General features: G+C 59.1%; 1 protein-coding gene across 1 annotated transcript in view; it reads left to right on the plus strand.

The window, feature by feature from the left end:
- Positions 1-3,859: 3,859 nt before the first annotated feature.
- Positions 3,860-19,142, plus strand: part of ADGRB2 (adhesion G protein-coupled receptor B2) — a 29,210-nt gene continuing 13,927 nt past the window's right edge. Inside the window, 9 exon segments of the mRNA XM_015572869.1 lie at positions 3,860-4,686; positions 15,456-15,539; positions 15,793-15,957; positions 17,092-17,165; positions 17,168-17,195; positions 17,818-17,982; positions 18,064-18,231; positions 18,306-18,407; positions 18,559-18,665. Coding sequence (XP_015428355.1) covers positions 3,891-4,686; positions 15,456-15,539; positions 15,793-15,957; positions 17,092-17,165; positions 17,168-17,195; positions 17,818-17,982; positions 18,064-18,231; positions 18,306-18,407; positions 18,559-18,665 — 1,689 coding nt within the window. The 5' untranslated portion in view covers positions 3,860-3,890.

Consider the following 19,142-nt stretch of genomic DNA (forward strand, 5'->3'; position numbering starts at 1 on the left):
TCCCGAGGCTGGATGGAGGGTGGGCCCCCGCCTGGATGCCAGAGCTCAAGGAGAGGGGGCCCTTGAGGACCCCGCCCCTCCGGGTCTCCCCTCCCCCATCCCCCGCAGGTGCGTGGGCAGGGGACCCAGAGGCCGGGACGGGGGTCCGTGCCCGCGCGTGGGCCTGGGTTCGGCCCGCAGCGACCGTCTAGCGCCCCGCCGCGCCCCTCCCCCAGCGCGACCAGGGCTCCGGGGGCCGGTCGCCCAGCTTCCTCTGTTCTTCCTAGCCGGCCGGGCGGAGAAGGGTCGATCCGGGGAGCCCCAGAGACCCAGTCCTGGACTTGAGGTGCCCCACCCCGCCTCTCTGCTGCCCACCCTCCCCGAGTCCTGCCTTGGACCTTCCAGCTGCTGCGAAAACCCTCTGATTCCCTCGGTGGTGCAGACGGGCAGCCTGCGGCTGGGCAGCCCCGTGGGGTCTGGGAGCAGGGGCCTGAGTGGGCCTGGGCAGAGGATGGGGTTCCCGGGTTTGCTGGGCGGCGGCAGACGTGCGGTGAAGTTAGCCTGAGGAGGGTGGGGGTCCCTGAGACCGAGATTACTCCCTCCAGCCACTCCCCCATCTCAGCCCGTTGAGCTCCTGAGGGAGGAGGCCTTTGAATTATTCTCTCCTTTAACTTCCAGACCCAGGAAGTGCTTGCTCAGAGCTGACCTCCTGCCTTTCCTGTGCAGTTAGTGCTCGGGCATGGAGGGTTGTGGGCTTACAGGTGGCAAATTGTGGTCCAACCCAAAGAACCTTCCCAGCGGGCAGCAGTTGACCAAAAAAACAGGAAAGAGGGCAGAGTTTGTGAGGTTCTGAGAAGAGGGAGGGCAGGAGGGGGAGGGAGCTTGTGACCCCTCTCCCTGTGCTGGCCTCTGTGAGGCCGATGGAGAAGGTGCATGCAGTCCTGAGGGCAGGGAGCCATGCTCAGGGAGGTTAATCTGGCTAATAACTAGGTAGGCTGCCTGTGAGGCAAGGATTCCTCTAGATCCCCTCCCAGGGGAGGCGCTCTCTGACCTCGCGGGGAATTGGGCTCCTTGCATTATTTTGTGTGTGGAGAGTGATATAAAGAGGGGCCCCTAAAAAGTCACATGTCACAGCAGCAACAGTGAGGCTCATGCATACTCGGGGGAAATTCTGGAATTGGTGTGAAGGGGTGTCTGCAGGAGACTGAGCGGAAGAGGGGTTTGGGCAGGTGAAGAGGTGGCTCAGTGCTGGAGAAGCCACGCTGTGGCTCTGAAGGGTGTGGACCTAGGACTTCTTGATGGGTCTGGACTATGGAGTAGGAGGCAGTGGAGGCCCTGGAGGTGGGGGAGTTGGGACTATGGAGTAGGGAGCAGTGGAGGCCCTGGAGGTGGGGGAGTTGGGACTATGGAGTAGGGAGCAGTGGAGGCCCTGGAGGTGGGGGAGTTGGGACTATGGAGTAGGGAGCAGTGGAGGCCCTGGAGGTGGGGGAGTTGGGACTATGGAGTAGGGAGCAGCGGGGACCCAAGAGGCTGCAGGAACAGGAAGGAGCAGCAGGTCAGCTCCTGCCTGACACTTAGCTGTCATATCCTGAGCCACAGAGAACCCAATACCTGCGTGTGTTCACGCTGGAGAGTACATTTGCATCTCTGCCTCTGTGCACAAATGTTTGGCTCTTTATACCCTCATACATGTGAATGTGCACCGTCCTGTGTGCATGTGAGTTCCCACATTGGTGGTCTACACTCATCTATGTGCGTGTGAATCTTTTTACACGCAGAACACCTGTGATCACCTGTCTAAATGTGCATCCATGCATACATACGTTTGTGTGCATGCCTGTAGGGCCCAGGGATGTTCCAGCCCATGTGTGTTGGTGTCTGTGTGGGGACATTCCCGGCCTGCTCTAAGTGGGGGAGGCGAGGCCAATTAAAATGAGCTCCCACCTCCCCTCTGCTGAGCCCCAGCCATGGCCTGAATTTTGCAGCCTGCTTAAAAATAATTGGGGGCAGCGGGGGGATTGGATGTCAATCATTATCAGCCGCTGGCTTTGCTGGTGCCGCAGCAGGCTGGGCGGGCTGAGCAGTTTGGGACAGGGATGATGCAGGGTCGGGAAGACCAAGAGTCTGGTTCCTTTTTCTGGGGGGACCGTGGAGACATAGCTTGCCTGACTTCTGCTGAAAAACTCCAGGAGGGTCTTTGGAGGAGGGTGGGGTAGCTCCTCCCCAGTAAATGGGCTGCCTAGTGCTTGCCTGCCCCCACCCCCCTAATTTGTGACTAGGGCTTGGGCCTGGCTCAGAACTGTAGCATGTGGGATCTGGGCAGCAAGGAGCTCCCTTCTACACAGGGACTGGAATTCTGAGGCTCTAATTCCTGCCCCTGCCCCAACCTCCGGCCATGATTTAGACTCCGGAACAGCTGAGGGGAGATCCATCCCTGGGGAGCAGCTTTGTCTGAGGAAAATCCAGCCATACCTGTGAATATTCCTATGTTTGTGACTCAGTTCCCAGAGATAATGGCTTGTCCATCAGGCCTGAAGCCTGAGCAAGGAAGGGGACTGAGCAAGAGGCTGCTGGTGGACGAGAGAGAAACTGCGCTGGGGCCTCAGGTCCTGAACTCCAGTTCCAGCTTGGCCACTCTTGTGTGATCTTGAGCAGGCTGCCTTCCCTCTCAGAGCCTCATCTTTTTTCCTCTAATGTGGAACAAGCAGGCTCTCGGGGCCCATCCAGTGCTGTGAGCTATGCCGTGGACACGGAGGAGGAGGAGGCGGTGTGGATCGATTTGGGGGCAGGGCTGGAAGCGGGCCTGAGCAGGCTGTGGGCAGTGACTGTGTCCTGGCTAGTGAGCGGGGCACTGGCAGGTGTCCCGCCACCAGCTCTTGTCCACTCTGGCCTGACTGCCTGGTGGGTCCGTCGGGTTGGACTTGGGTCCTGTTGCCCTCTCACACCTAGAGGATATTCACACTTGCTGGGAGCTCAGCTTAGGGCAGCATTTGGCCGGGCGGGGCCGGGGGTGGGGGGGTGAATGTGGAAATCAATGAGCTCTGGTTTCCATTCTTAGGACCCTGAAGACTCATGAGATTTGAGCCAGCCCTGGGGAAATAGCAAGGGACAGAGGTCATGATTGGGTGGTGTGGACTTTCAGGCCAGGGCTGTGGGAGCTAAGAGCAGGGAGACGGCATGGTGGCCTTGCTGGAGGTGGTAGGCCCTGAGCCAGGCGTTGGTGGATAACCCAAGACGGGAGGGGAAGATGGGTTCGTGGGGAATTACTGCACCCATTTCGCAGATGCCACTCCTGCTCATTTCCACCAGGAAATGCACAGCAGCAATACTGTTGATGTTCACACGTGCGATGTCCTCCCAGGGGCACGGCTCAGGTTGTACGCAGTCTCTGGCACACTGGTGGTCACGCCCCCCCTTTTTTCTCCCACTCAGTAAAGCAAGTGAGTGAGAATGACATTGTTCCGGGAATAACCTTGAATCACTTTGATTTATAAAAAGGCAAATCATCAAACATCGCTACTTTGACAATTACTGCTGGATTACGCATGACACACCGTGACTGGGAGCAACAGTTCTGGAGAATACCAGCTGGGGGGTGGGGGTGGGGCTGGACCCTGTTGCCAAGCTGAGATGCTTGTGGTTGATGGGACTGACCGAGGACCATAGGGTAATAGTAACAACGACAACGAATGTTTCTTAAGCTCGTAGGAGAGTCAGACACTCTCCCCTGTCTTCATTCTATAGGTGAGGAAAGGAGGCTCAGAGAGGACAAGTCCCTTGTCTGAGATCATGCAGGTGGTCTTAGCCACGGGGCCCGCGACCTGCAGCTTAGCCACAGGAGGTTCAGAGCTCATGCTGGCTGTGCCTCGAGCCACTGACACTGTCTCTCTCCACAGGGCAAGGGACATAGGATGACCCCAGCCTGTCCCCTCTTACTATCTGTGATTCTGTCCCTGCGCCTGGCCGCCGCCTTCGATCCCGACCCCAGCGCCTGCTCCGCCCTGGCCTCCGGCGTGCTCTACGGGGCCTTCTCACTGCAGGACCTCTTTCCGACCATCGCCTCGGGCTGCTCCTGGACGCTGGAGAACCCCGACCCCACCAAGTACTCCCTGTACCTGCGCTTCAACCGCCAGGAGGAGGTGTGCACCCACTTTGCACCCCGCCTGCTGCCCCTGGACCACTACCTGGTCAACTTCACCTGCCTGCGGCCTCGCTCTGAGGAGGAGGCGGTGGCCCAGGCGGAGGCGGAGGTGGGGCGGCCGGAGGAGGCGGAAGCAGCCGGGTTGGAGCTGTGCGGCGGCTCAGGCCCCTTCACCTTCCTGCACTTCGACAAGAACTTCGTGCAGCTTTGCCTGTCGGCCGAGCCCTCGGAGGCCCGGCGCCTGCTGGCACCTACAGCCCTGGCCTTCCGTTTTGTCGAGGTCTTGCTCATCAACAACAACAACTCCAGCCAGTTCACCTGCGGGGTGCTGTGCCGCTGGAGTGAGGAGTGTGGCCGTGCCGCCGGCCGGGCCTGTGGCTTTGCCCAGCCGGGCTGCAGCTGCCCTGGTGAGGCTGGGGCCAGCCCTGCCACCACCACACCTCCAGGTCCCCCTGCTGCCCACACCCTGTCCAATGCCCTGGTGCCCGGGGGCCCACCCCCATCTGCTGAGACCGATTTGCACTCGGGGAGCAGCAATGACCTGTTCACCACCGAGATGAGATATGGTGAGTCTGAGCAGGGCCTGGGTGGGGTGCCTGTGTCCAGGGGACTGATGGTGCCTGCTGGTGCCCATCCTGGCAGATCCATATAGCTGTTCACCCATGTCCCCTCTGTGCCCAGCCTTGTCTAGATGTTGGGGTCATCAAAATGGATTAGGGTTACACCTCCCCCTTAAAGAGTTTGTAGGCTGGGTGGATGAATGGGGGCACCGATCAGACAGTGATTATGATAAACCCGGGGAGGGGACTGCCTAGATGGGCAGTCAGGGAAGGCTTCCTGGAGGAAGTGAAAAGGAGCAGAGATCTGAGGGACAGGTGGAATCGAGCCAAGCCAAAGGAGTGGTGAGGGCATTCCAGGCCGAGTGAGCAGTGTGTACAAAGGCCCAAAGCTGGGAGTGACTGTGGAAGGCCCTGGCATTGCAAGTTGACAAGTTTGCCTGGAGGCTGGAGTAGGCAGGGAGCGGGGCTGTGTTCCTGCCCACATGGGTTTCTGATTTTTGGCAGTGGCCCCAGGGTCGGGGCAGAGGGAGATGCAGAAGAATGTGCCTGGGTGGAGAGGCCCGAGCTTCTAGGCTGCCTTGGAGGCCTGGGCTGGCTCAGCTCCCAGCATCCACTGTCTCCCCACTCTGGGCCCAGGTCTTCTGGGACTGAGGCCGCCAGCTGCTAGTTAGTGAATTAAACACAGCTGGTGAGAAAACCTGCAGCTGCTGACTGGGCAAAAGCTCCCCGAGCCCTTGAGTCCTGCCTGCTCCTGCTTCCACTCCAGCTCCCTTCTGCCAACCCTTCCCGCTGCTTCAAGGCTCCAAACTCCTCAGCTGGACCCTTTGTGCCTGCTGACCAGTGCTGGGCAGGGACTGGCCAGGGGCCTGGCAGGGAGTTGGGTGGGAGGGAGGCAGATCTGGGATCTGATTCTTAGCTCTGGTACTAACGGAAGTTCCCTCCCCTCTCTGGGCCTCAGTTTCCCCATTTGGGATAACAGGTGTTGGCCGACTATCATGAGGCTGTCACCAGGGATATAAGTCAGAAGGGGCATCTGGATCAGCCTGAGAGAGGACCACAGGGAGGCGGTGGGGCTCGCGGGAGGGCTGCTAGGAGTATGATCTGTCCCCATTCCTTCTTTGGAGGCCAGAGTCATGGAGTTGGGCACTGCCTTTGACTGTTACCTGGAGTGGACCCCCCGTTTTGGCACCAATTTCTTGTCCGTGAAATGGGGAGATATCCCTGAAGTAGTAAGAGGGTGTGTTTATCACGACAATCCTTTTGGGGAGGGGCTTCTCAGCCCCCCATGAGACATCTGGCATCATGCCCAACCTTGGCAAATGGCCCGTGGGCTTGCTCCGGCCTCTCTCCTCGGCCAGCGTGGCCTCTTAGCAGTGGTCAATGAAGCTGTCCCAGTGACAGCTAGGCTGTGGGCAGGATGCAGGCCCCGGAGGCTGGCCTGGGATTTAGTGCCTGCAGGAAGAAATTGAATTTCCCCTCTTTGTCGAACATCTGTGGAGAGTGCCAGGCATATATCAGGAGGTTTATGGCTCTTCCTGCCTGGCCGCCACTGCCTGTCACTCTGTGGGGGCCTCCATCCTGCTCAGCGGAGGGTGAGTTCTTTTGTCTGGCTTTCCCTGTGGTCCATCGGCCCAGTGGTCTGTAGTGGATGGAGCACGGCTCTGCCCTCCTGGGCAGGCACCATCTGGGCTGGCTGCCACGTGAAGCATGGAGCCAGGAGCAGCCAGCTGGGCTTGGTTGGAGCCGGAAGCAGGGGTTGGTTGGTAGCTAGGGTGTCTTTGGGGATCAGAGAGGACTGGTTATAGGAAGGGCACCATCCTCCCCACCATCATCCCAGCCTCTGCCGCCACCTCCGTGACTGAGGATGGGCGGAGGTTGGATGCTGGTTATCCTTGGACGCGAGGCCTGGTATCCTTTCTGAGCAGGGAGCTCTGGGCTCCCAGCTGTTCCCAAGCCTGACTCTGTTTATGCCCCTTGTCCTGCTTGGCACGTTTCCAGGCTGCTCCGTGGGCTTGCCTGCAGGAAGGCCCTGTGGGGAGTTGCTGGGAGTGATGGGCATCAGCCGTCATAAGTGGGCTCACACAGCATGCTGGCGCTCACAGCTGGGCTGGCATAGCCTCCGTCTCTCCCCTGGTAAACAAGAGACTCTTCCTCTCTGCCACCCCCTCCCTTTTGCCACTCTGGGGCAAGACTCAGTTTATTCCGTGTGGCAGGGAGTGTCTGAGGGCCAGTGGCGTCATCAGGGCCCAGGGCACTCTGTGCCTGGGGGCAGCACAACCTTTGCCAAGCCCTTGGCCTCATCTCCACGCTTCTCTTCACCTCCTCCCCACTGGCCAGCTGGACACATGTACCCACTGTAGGGGGACCGGCTGGCACATAGAGCTGCCAGATTGAGAACAGGATTGGTGGGGATGGTGGTGAGGCCAGGACCCTCCTCCCGGCCCCTTTGCCAGGGACTGGGGCAGGGAGCTGTGCCCACCGCCTCTGGGACACCCCGAGTAGGGTCCGTGGCACGGCCGGGTGGGGTGAGGCTGTGGGTACTGGAAGAGTGATGAGGCCTGGAACTGGTAGGCAGTGGCGGAGTGGAGTGCCAGGGCTCGCCTCAGAGCTGAGTGCTTTTGACAAGAAGGTACAGGCGCCTGTTAATTTCACGCAAACTGCCTTTGATAGATCTCTTGTTATTTTTGGTGAGTTGAGCCATAAATTTGTGCCATCTTGCCGCTGCAATCTGTTAAGTGGGGGGAAAGGAAGAAAGGGAAGGCAGGCAGGAAGGAGCGTGGTAGAGGATTGGAATGGAGGCTGGTAGAGGCCGGGGCAGGAAGGTGGGTTTCAGAGGGGGTGCCAGCTGCAGAGCCCAGCTCCTGGGGGCCGGCCACCACCTGCAGTGCCTCCCGTCCAGACGAGGCACCAGCCGATGGATAGCTGTGCAAAGTGACACCTGAAAGGGAGTGTCTTTCGCTCTTACAACGCCCTCCCTCCTCTGCCACACTCGCTGCCTCCCCCCCGGGGCCCTGTCCCACCCTTGTCTCCCCATCATCTGGGTTCCATTCCTAAGTCATAGCTACAGGGTGGGTCTGGGGTCTCCTGAGCGTCCGGCCAGGGGGGCAAGATCGGGTTCAAATCCCCTTTCTGCCTCTGCTGCCGTGTGTGACTTCCCTGATCCAGCCCCCAGTGACTGTCCATTGGGGCCCAAACTCCTCAGCCTGGCCTGCTAGCCCCACCCCGGACCCAGCTGCCACCTGCTTTTCTGCCTGCCCTCTAATTCTCTCCTCCTTCAACCAGGGCTCCTCACCGGCCGTGAACTCCCTGCTTTCTGGCCTCCCTACCTTTCCCTGGGCTGCTTCCCTCACCTGGAATGCCCCTTGCCCTTGTTTATCCAGAACTTCCGAATCCTTCTAATACAGCTCACGCCCTGTCTCTGACCTGGCCTGCCCAGTCCTGCATTGGCCTTTCTGCTCTCAGCACTCAGGCCCTGCTCTTGGCCAGCCTGGTCTGGTGGCGGGGAGTGGGGCCGACCTGCCTGTTTGGGGCTCAGGCATGGGGAAGGCAGAGCCTCTCTGGGTGGGGTGGAGGAGACCTAGCACACGCAGTGCGTTTCCTGGGAGATCCTTTCAGCCCCGACCTGTGCTCTGGAGCTCTGTGCTCTATCGCGGGATGGAGCGTGGGGTACAGTACCCCCCCCCCGCCCCCGCATCTCAGCAGGGGCCGAGCCCCAGCCCATCCGTCACACACGTCTTCATGTCTTTATCAGAGTGCAGTTTGTGCCAGGCCTCGGGCTGCCTCAGACGGAATGAGATCCAAGGTAGACCAGACACCCCTTCTGCCCTTTGGTGGGAGAGAGTGACCACTAGTGTACAGTGTGGTCAAGGCCACAGGCTGAAGTCGCCCAGCCCAGCTTCAGTCCTGACCCCACCACTGATTAGCTGTGTGACGGCGGGCAAGTTTCTTCACCCCCGTAAAAGGGGGATGGTAGAGCTATTCCACAGAATAATGGGATTAACCAAGAGAAGGTGGGTAAGTGCTGAGCACAGTGGCTGGCACGTGGTTCGTCCTTACTAAATAGTTGGCTGTTGCCATAATTTAGTGTAATAGGCATGATGTACATGTGCTGATGTCAAGGGAGAGGAAGAGTAAGGGGTTAAAGCACAAAGGGATGAGAAGGCAGTTTAAACAAGGTGATTCTGAGTTGGGTTTTGAGGAGTGAATAGGAATTCACTAGCCTGTGACATTTTCCCTCAAATTGACAGGTTTTTAAAATTCTTTTTATTAAAAAGAAACTTGATATCATAAATGGAAAAAAGCATATTACTTCTTTGAAATCGAAGATAACCAAAAAACATCCACAGTGTAAACAAAATGACGTTATCAAATTCTAGCAAAATGCTCATCCCTCCTTTCAATTTTTTAGAGAAACCAGCATGTGTGGGGGAGGTGTTAAAGTCATCTTTCATGCACTAGGAAGGACTAAAAGTAAGGTGACCATATAAGTCATCATCTAAACCGGGACCTTTTTGAGGTGATAAAGGGGGAAGAGGTGCTGTTAATTACATCGGGGCAACCGGTGCAACCTGGACTAGGCCAGCCAGATTGGCAGAAGTCACCCTAATTAAAAGAGACATGGAAAGGGGATACGATCCTCCGTCCGTGATCCGGTGCTATTTCACGGCACTTTTGTGAGCCACCCCAAGTCATTTCCTGTTGCATGCTTTGTGAAACCCTGTAGGAGCAAGGGCTTTCGAGGTAGAGGAAACAGCCTGTGCGAGGGTGTGGAGGGGTGGACCCGCCAGGTAGGGAGAGATACATAGACTGAGGTTACTGGACAGTCCTACCTCCCCCACGGTGGTAGGAAATGGGGCCAGGGCTCTGACTGCCGAGCAGACACTGGGGCCTCACCCTATTGGCCAAGGGCTGTAAGTGAGGCAGCGAGAAGCTGGGTGTCATGAGGGAGACAGCGTGAGTCAGATGTGGTCTCTGCTCTCGAGGAGCTCCTGGCCACGTGGGGTTGGTGGCAGGGACCCAGCCAGCCAGCTCTGCTGGGAGGCTGGACAGATAGGCCCGCAGCTCGGGGCGGAAGTCATTGGAGGGGGGTTGGCACTGTGGCTGGGTTTCTGGTCTCAGAGGGACGCCCAGCCTGGACTGTGGAGGCAGAGCCTAGAGGTTTCAGAAGCCACCGCCCTCTGCCCCTGCATCCCTGGGATTCTGACGCACGATGGGGTACAAGAAGCACTGCTGGGGCTGGGGAACCGCATGTCATCCGGATCAGTTGGTGCCTCCGCAGGGCTGCGGGGTCAGCCTCGGGGAGGACGCAGAGAGCCGGGGGACTGCTTTGTAAATCGCACCGCTCTCTGTGGAAGTGATTATTATCGTGGTTATTTTTAACAAGTTCCTGACAAAAGAAGCTGAGGAGGCTGGACTGTGTGGAGTTTGGGGGGGGCAGTGTCTGCAGTCCTGCTCAAATGACAGCGAGCCTGTGCCCACCCTGCCTGCCAGTGCCCGAGGTGAGACAAGCATGGCTCCTGTAGGGATGGGTGGAGGAGCCCTCAGAGATATCTGACCCATGCTTGCTGAATGTCTGTCGTGTGTCTGGCTGCTCAGAGCTAGGTCCTCTGTATAAGAGGGGCAAGGGAGATTGAGACCCTACCTCAGGGCTCACGAGAGGGATAAATCCAGGATACTCACAGCTGCAGCAAGAGGCGGCCTGGGGTCTAAGCCACGGAGAAGGGACCAGCATACCCAAAACCCTGTGTGGACAGCCTAGGAAAGCTTCCTGGAGGAGGTGGCACTTGCCGTGTAGAAAATGTTGGCAGACTGACGCGGAAGAAGGGAGGAAGCACCGTTAGCAGATGCACGTAGAGGGAGGGAAGCATTTGTATATTCAAAGGAAAACAAGATGGGGTGGCAGCTCCTTTTCATGGAGAGGTTATTATATTCCACGTGGGCCATATCTCTTGTTTCCTTTTATTCTCACCTGTGATAGAAAGTGTCATCTTTATTTTCAGTTGAAGATTTTTAAGCTCAGAGAGGTGAGGTGACTTGCCCAAGGGCACACAGCAAGACTGTGGCAGAGGGGCCTGCCTTGCCCCTACATCTATGTTCTTCCCACTCTCCACATGGCCCGCCAGTGTGTTGGGCTGCCTCGTGGGGAGGGGAGAACAGGACTGGGCAGGCCAGTAGGGGCCGGAACATGCCAGGCTCAGAGGTTGACACTGTGGCTGTGGCACTGGGAGCCACTGAAGGTTCCTTAGCAGGGGAGTGTGTCTGGAGCCAGGTTCCCAGACAATCACTTTGGAGCCTGCAGAGGAGAATCAGGCTCACCTTGGGGGAGGGGGAGGGGGAGGGGGAGGGAGTTAGATGTGCAAAGGACCAGTTAGAGAGTGGTGTGAAACAGGATAACAGAGGCAAGTCTGAGGGGCTCTGGTGGGGCGAGGGAGTGCCTTGGGGTCCCCTGGGAATTAGGAAAGGTGCCTCTGAGGAGGTCCAAGTTGAGTTGCATTTTGTCAGAGCCAGCACAGTTCAGTGGAAAGAGCATGGCCTCCAGAGTCAGACAGGCCTGAGTTCGAATCCCCATCGGCCTCTCTTCAGTGAGAGACGTTGGAGGCTCGCTCCTCACTAGGGAATGGGAGAGCCCGTCCTAATGAGGAGGGAATGAGGATGAAGAGTCCTGGCGATTGGCTCGCAGCAGTTGTGTAGTGAGGGTTCCCTTCTTCAAAGCAGAGCCGGGCAGAGGTTGATCCGGGAAGCCTGTCCCAGGCCCCAGGCGGCAGGTCTGTCGGTGCCCATGTTAGGCAGCCAGGAGGGAAAACCGATAGATGGCAGGCCTGTGAGCATCAGAGTCCCTGGTCCAGTAAGGCCCAAGCTCACTGGGTGCGACACTTGGGAGTTTTAGGGGTGCTCACACCCTTTCCTGGGCCCCTCCTGGTCCTCTTGGCTCAGCTTCCTCTCAGACTCCCCCTGTTCTGGGCCCAGAGCCAAGCTGGCTGGGGCCTGCACGGGGTAGATGCTGTAGATGCTGAATAAACGTTTGTTTCAGTAGGTGACACCCCTCGCCCTATCTGTCTTCTTCCCCCTTGGGCGAGAGCCGGCTCTCACATGCGGGGAAATAAATAGCGGGCCACCCTTCCGAGGGAGGAGGGGTGGGGTGGAGGGAGGGCAGTGGTGCAGGCCCTGTTGTGTGGCCTTGGGCTCTTCCTTCCCCGCTCTGGCCGCCGGGAGCCTAGGAAGGGACTCCAGCTGGACCTGGGACAGGTTCTGATTTTCAATGAGGGTGGGTTCGAGCAAACACCACCATCATGTCTGGTTGTGCTGCAGGGCCGGCCTGCACCCGGCTGGCGAGTGCCGAGCAGCGGACTGGAGGCCACAGGAAGCAGTGAGCCCCTGACAGGCAGGCCAGGCTGCTCTGTCACTGCTTCCTGCTTGACGGTCTCCCTGGATGCCAGGCTGGTGGGGGGTTTGTCACAGACACGATGATGGTCAAGACACCAAAACAGGAGCTGGATAAGGGGATTCTTGGCTCAATTTGCAGCAGATTGAAGGCTTTTCTAGAATGTTTATTCATAAATGGCTGTCAGGTTCATTAATAAGTAGGTGGATGGCTGCTGGGCAAAGCTGATGTTCAAGATTATAAATGACTGTTTCCAGTGACCCTGCCATGAGGTGGGGGGGGGGGGCGCTTAGGAGCAGTGTGTTGATTGATAGTTCCCTGGACCGGATTCTGTGTGGGCGTTCACTGCGGCCAGGGAGATGGCTCACCCACAGCCTTCCTTCAAACGGCTCATGGGTGGGAGGAAGTTCAGACAGTCAGAAGATGGAGTCATCTGTGAGGAGAGGGCACACAGAAGAGGGGGCAGCCAATTCTGCCTGGGAAGTAGGGGACAAAGAAGTCTTCACAGATGAGGGATCATTTGAGGTGGGTTTTGAAGGTCAAGTAGGAGTTTTCCAGGCAAAGAAGGTGGGGAACAAGCAGTGGAGGTTTGAGAGGAGACGATGATCCTGGTTTGAACATGCTGAGTGTGAGCCCTACTCCCCCCCCCCCCGCCCCCCACATCGGGAGACTTGTTCAGGAGGCAGCAGACTAGATAGGAGTGAAGGTGGGAGGGGGGGGGAAGTCTGGGATAATGGCTTGGCAGCAGCCATTCAGAGGGGTTAATGAAGCCTGCAGGAGGGATGCAGAGTGTGCAGGGAAAACAGGACAGTGTGGATGCCTGAAGCAGCAGGAAGATGGACCAGTAGGCAGACTGGGCCCAAGGGGCCAGAGAGGCAGGAGGAGAGCAGGAGGGTCAGGGAAGGGAGTGTTTCAAGGCAGGAAGAATCAACGGGGACAAATGCTGCCCAGGGGTCAAGTGAGACGAGGCCTGCAAAGTGTCCATAGGATTTAGCAGCAAGGAGGCCTGGGTGACTTTGTCAAGAACGGTTTCAGCAGAAAGATGCGGTCAGAAGCCAGACTGCAGTGGATTAGCAGGTGAGGTGACAGTTGAGCCAGGACGTGAGTGGCAGGTGAGAAACCGGAGTGCCAGCTGCAAACCACTCCTTGATGGCAAAGAGGAGCCGGAGGGCAATGGCCGGAGGAGGATGGAGGGTCAAAGGAGGGCTCCCCCCACCCCCACCCCGGAATGGAGGCGGCCTGGGCAGATGCCGACGGAATGCTGACGGAGCTCTCCTGGGAAGAAGGGAGGAGTGGGATGCGGGACCAGCTGAGGGGGGAGCCCTCCTGGGAAGAAAGGAGGAGTGGGATGCGGGACCAGCTGAGGGGCTGGCCTTTGTGAGAAGAGCTGCAGGAAAGTTGGGAGGTGGAGGGGTGGGACACGAAGTGTGTGTGTGGTCCTCCTGGATTATAACTTCTGCTTTTTCTGTAGCGAGCTTGTCGCCGAGGGAGTGGGTGGAAATGGGCTTGAGGAGCGGGGTCAAGGTCTGACACAGCCAGCGAGGTGGGGAATGGGGAAGGCAGGGAGCCGAGAAGGGCGGCTGAGGAGCCTGGGTGCCCAGCGGATGTGCAGCCTGGATCTGTGATGGTGCCAGTTGGCACAGCTGTAGATTTCTTCAGCAGCCCGGGGGTGGGTGTGGAGAAGGCAGCTTGTCACACGGCTCCGGGGTGGGGGACTGGCTGAGCGGGTGTGGTGGGAGGGCCGGGTGAGCAGACTCAGAAGCTGCCAGGTGTGGCACCAACACCTTCTCAGTGGTCCCGATGGAGGTAGGGCTCAAAGTGAGGCCAGGAGGCCCCTCAGATGCTGTTCAAAGGGAGGAGGCCCGGGGGCTGAAGGGGGGCATGTGTGGGTGAAGGAGGGGTGGACGGTGCGAGGGGAGGGGAGATGATAAAAATGAACCAGACAGTTCCTGCCTCCTGAGCATCCGCCATGTGCGAGCCGTGTGCTGAGGGTTTCATGGCCTGCTGTCAGGGAGCATTCGAGTATTGTGTCATATTGTGTCAAAAGGAGGTCAGAGAGGCAGCGACACTTGCCCAGGGTCACACAGCTGGGCAGTGTCCACGCTCTAGTCGGGACCCAGGCTTGCCTGACTCCAAAGATGTTTGTGGGTCCGGAGGCAGAGCTGGTGAAGTTCTGGGGATGGTGCAGAGCTGGTCTTAGGACTGGCGGCTGAAGTGGAGCGAAGGGCCTGGCTGATGAGACTAGACGCTGGGCTGAGTGGCAGTGGAAGGCCCCCTGGACAGCCGTTTCCTCACGTGGCCACTCTTCATGCCGTCAGGAAGAGCTGCTCTCGGACGCAGAGCCTGGACTGGGCGCCAGGGGCCAGGAAGAGCACAGTCCTCTTGGGTTGCCTTAAACCGGTGGTTCTCAGCCTTCCGGCCCTTTCAATACAGTTCCTCATGTTGTGACCCAACCATAACATTACTTTCGTTGCTACTTCATAACCGTCATGTTGCTACTGTTATGTATCGTCATGTAAATATCTGATATGCAGGATGGTCTTAGGCGACCCCTGTGAAAGGGTCGTTCAACCGCCAAAGGGGTCGCGACCCACAGGTTGAGAACCAGCGCTGGGGGTGCTGCCAAGGCCGAGAGCCCTGTAGGCTGGGGCTGAGGCAGCAATGCCTCGTGGAGGACCTGCTGCTCTCCTGGCCGAAGGGGCAGTGGGAAGGAGGGGCAACTGGATGTGGGTACCTGCCCTAAGCCCTTGAGTCTCAGGGGAACTGCCTTCTGACCTGGGCCCTCAGGTCACAGTCCAGTGCTGCCTGGGAAGCCACATCCAGGCCCCAGCCCCAGCCCTGGCTTGGCGTGAACCGTGCCCCAGGGGCAGGCTTGCGGGGTGGTCACAGCTGCCCGGCTTGGGTGTTTGTCAGCCCTGGGAGTCAGCCATGTGAGGGGAAAGAGGGTGGGTTTCAGGCTCACCAAGTTGTGTGGTCTCGGACAAGTCACTCCCCCTCTCTAGCCCTCAGTTTCCTCATCTCTAAACCGAGAGGGGGTCCCTACTTCCCTGGGGAGGATTAAAGAGATGGGTGTGGCCAGCACAGGCACAGAAGTCTCCCAGAGCTCACTAAGGAGTGGCCACGCCCCTCCATGCTCCCCAGCCTGCCTGAGGCAAGAGGAGGAAAAGGAAGTTGTGAGGTGTGGGCGAGTCCTGTGTGGCCTTCTGAGCCTCAGTTTCCTTATCTGTGAAATGGTGGTGGGGGGGCCGGGGGCAGGACTTGATGCTCTCTCAGCATCGTCTGCAATTGGTTCCAGACCCTCAGGCTGAGGTCGAGCGGGGCTGCCCTCTCTGTGCCACTCCGGCAGGACGGAGCTGGCCTTGGCTGAGCCCCTGCCACCACCTCTGTGTTCCAGGTGAGGAGCCGGAAGAGGAACCAAAGGTGAAAACCCAGTGGCCGAGGTCTGCAGATGAGCCTGGGGTATACCTGGCACAGACAGGTAACTCGGGCCGCCTCCCTTCCTCTGCGGCGGGGGCCCGACTGTGTGGCTTCTGGTGGCATGTGTGCTTGGTATGTGCCCGTCTGTGTCTATGTTCCGGAGCTCAGTCGCATCTTTCTGCCACGTGAGGCCTGTGGGCAGGGCTGGGTTGCCTCCTGAAGGGCTTGCCACTTGGGGTCAGGGTAGGAGGATTGCTATGAGACTGGATGCTTGGAAGGTGCCCCTTGCCGCCGACGCTGCCCCTCTCTTGTAGGTGACCCAGCGGCGGAGGAGTGGTCCCCGTGGAGCGTGTGTTCCCTGACGTGTGGGCAGGGTCTGCAGGTGCGGACCCGCTCCTGTGTGTCCTCCCCCTATGGGACCCTGTGCAGCGGGCCTCTGCGGGAGACCCGGCCCTGCAACAATTCAGCCACGTGCCCAGGTATGCCCATCCTCCCCGCCCGGTCTGCCCGCAGGTGCGGGCCCCCCTGGGACTTGGGCAGGTCAATCTTCCTTTCATTCAGCAAATCCGACCATCCCCCACGCTGTGCCCAGCCCCACCCAGGGCACTGGGGACACAGATGCATCAGACCAAGGCCCACACCAGTGGGCTGGGTTCTGGGCACATCACTCCCCAGTTGCCTGGGGCCTGGTAATCAGCTTATCTTTTTACCCTCCTTGCCCTTCGTGTTCCCTATGCTCTGACCACACCAGCACCCTGCACTTTCCCACTGCCCTGTATTTCCTTATTCTCGTCCTATTCCCCACTGTTCCCACCAGGACTATTAAAATTCAGCCTGTCATTTATGATCTAAGACAAATGACCTTAAAAGAAAGAAAGAAACCTTCCCTGATCATCCCTTCCCTCCTCTGGTTCCCCACCCCACTCCCCAGGGAGCCTCCTGTGGCCCCCGAAGCCTTCCCCAGTTCAGCATGGAGCCGAGAGTGTGCATGTGCCTGCTGGGAGGGGGAGTCCTGGGCTGGGGCCGGGGCGCAGTCCTGCTCCTCACGCCCTGAGGGAGTGCAGTGGTGCCTCGGCCTGGCTGTGGAATTAAAGTAGGGCTACCTGGGAAGGGGGTCTTGATACCTGGGGGTGTGGCAGAGCTTGCAAAGGGCTGGGGCAAAGCCGTGTTCTGGAGTGAGCTCTTGTGTCCGTGTCCACGTCAAGGTTCACGTCTATTTGTGTGTCCATGCGCTTGGGGCCAGAGGGGCACTTCTGCTCCAGGCCTGCTGTGTTGGCTTCTTGCTCTGGGTCTAGGGGTGGGGGGAGCGGGGAGGGGTACAGTAGGGTAGGGTACATGTAGGTCTTGAGTCTTTTCCTGGTCTTCCCTGTGCTCCCAGGAGAGGACCCCCTCCTTCCCTTCTGGGCCGATCCCAGGCTCCTGTCTGGGTGTCCAGTGTGAGTTGGGACTATAAACTGTTGTCATCCACACCTCCCGCCCCCCCAAAGGGTGGGGCCCAGGACAGAGCCAATGAGGAGCGGTCGCAGAACTGCCGGAGCTCCTGATTGGTGGGTGGATGGGCAGTGGGCGGGGCCAAGGTGCAGCCTAGCCCCCAGCCACGTGCTTCCTTGCAGTGCACGGCGTGTGGGAGGAGTGGGGGTCCTGGAGCCTGTGCTCCCGCAGCTGCGGGCGGGGGTCCCGGAGCCGGAAAAGCTCTGCAGCATGGCTGCCTGCCCGGGTCAGTAGCGCCCAGGGGCTTCCAGGCGGGCGCTGCCCAGCCGGGTGGGGGTTGGGGTCGGGAGACTCGGAGGAGGCAGTCACGTCCCGTGCCCTGCCTCTGGGGGCCCCATGACCAAGCATGGGGAGACGGTCAGTGGGGGAGGTGACCTGGCCTAACCTGGTTGGAATTGGCATATGGTGACCCCATCCAAGGGGGTCTGCTTGCCAGTGCCCTTCCCCCGAGCCCTGGGCTACCCTTGCTGTTCATAGCGCTTTGGTGCTCATGGCCTCCTGGGCTGTGGAAGGACACGAAGCTGGGCCTAAGTTAGAGAAAGATCGATCAGAAGGCGGCCCGTTTCCCCAGCCAAAAGAATGTGTGCCTCATGCTGAGTGGAGAGGTGCCTTGAGTCCCTGGAGCTGGTGACAAACAAGCAGGCAGTACCCGGCCTGGGCACCACCTGCTCACTCCAGCCCCCTTTCACCCTCTGCTCCCCCCTCTTCTTCCTCCCCTCTCTGGTGGGTTTGGCCTGACTCTAGTACCAATGCTTAGCAGGCCCTGCCATCTCCCTGCCGTGCTCTGCCCCCACCAGTTCCCACACCCCTCGCTCAACGGCCACCCCTGCTTGTGTCTCCCCATGCAGTGGAAGGTCAGTGGCTAGAATGGGGTCCCTGGAGCCCGTGCTCCACGTCCTGTGCCAACGGGACCCAGCAGCGCAGCCGGAAGTGCAGTGTGGCGGGTCCAGCCTGGGCCACGTGTCCGGGGGCCCTCACTGACACCCGCGAGTGCGGCAACCTTGAGTGTCCCGGTGAGTGCTTGCAAGGGCGGCAGGTGGCCATTCCGGCCCTGGGGGCACCCGAGTCCGTTCAATGCCCCCCCTCTCCTATAGCCACAGATGGCAAGTGGGGGCCATGGAACTCGTGGAGCCTGTGCTCCAAGACGTGTGACACGGGCTGGCAGCGTCGCTTCCGCATGTGCCAGGCCACGGGCGCGCAGGGCTATCCCTGCGAGGGCACCGGAGAGGAGGTGAAGCCCTGCAGTGAGAAGAGGTGCCCAGGTATTGCTCCCAGGACCCTGGGGGCTGGGGAACAAGCATGTGGGCCTGGCTGAGCCCTGTCCCTGTACCCACAGCTTTCCACGAGATGTGCAGGGATGAGTATGTGATGCTGATGACGTGGAAGAAGGCGGCTGCTGGCGAGATCATCTACAACAAGTGTCCCCCCAATGCCTCAGGTGAGGGGCAGGTGCTCCCCCTCAGGCCCCCATCCCTGTCACTCTTGCTGCACCCTTCTGGGTTTCCAGCTTCTTGGATCATCCTGAGGTGCAGAGTGAAGTGGGTGAGAGCTCAGCTCCCACGCCCAGCCCTCTGTCCTGTCTCCCGCAGGGTCTGCCAGCCGCCGCTGTCTCCTCAGTGCCCAGGGCGTGGCATACTGGGGGCTGCCCAGCTTTGCCCGCTGCATCTCCCACGAGTACCGCTACCTGTATCTGTCGGTGAGTGTTCCCTGCTGGGTTGGGGCCGCAGAAGATCTACCCCAGACGCTGGTAGGGGGCGGAGGGAGTTTCATCCTCACACATGCCCATGTGCCTTGGCATATATACGCTGTGCTCACTTCTGCCTGGCTGTGCCTCTCCTTGTCTGGCAAACTCCTACTCATATCTCAAGGCCTAACTCTCCAGAGTGTTCCCTTATCCCTGGTGCCTACCTCTGTTCCTTCAGCTTTTCAGTCATTAAGTGTAATGAATGCTCTTCAGTCATTAAGTGTAATGAGTGCTGTCCTGCTAGACTGGGAGCTCCTTGATGGCCAAGGGACAAAGTTGAATTTATTTTTGTGTCCCCAGTGCCCAACTTAGGGCCTGTCTCGGGGTAAGAATGTTGTCAGTGAATGTGGCCTGTGTGTACTTGCTTGTCTGAGTATAATTGCTATTAGTTGTGTGCTTGCGTTTGGAACTTGTATGAGAGAGAGAGAG

This window comes from Myotis davidii, unplaced genomic scaffold (genome assembly GCF_000327345.1).
Source record: "Myotis davidii unplaced genomic scaffold, ASM32734v1 scaffold88, whole genome shotgun sequence".
Lineage (NCBI taxonomy): Eukaryota > Metazoa > Chordata > Mammalia > Chiroptera > Vespertilionidae > Myotis > Myotis davidii.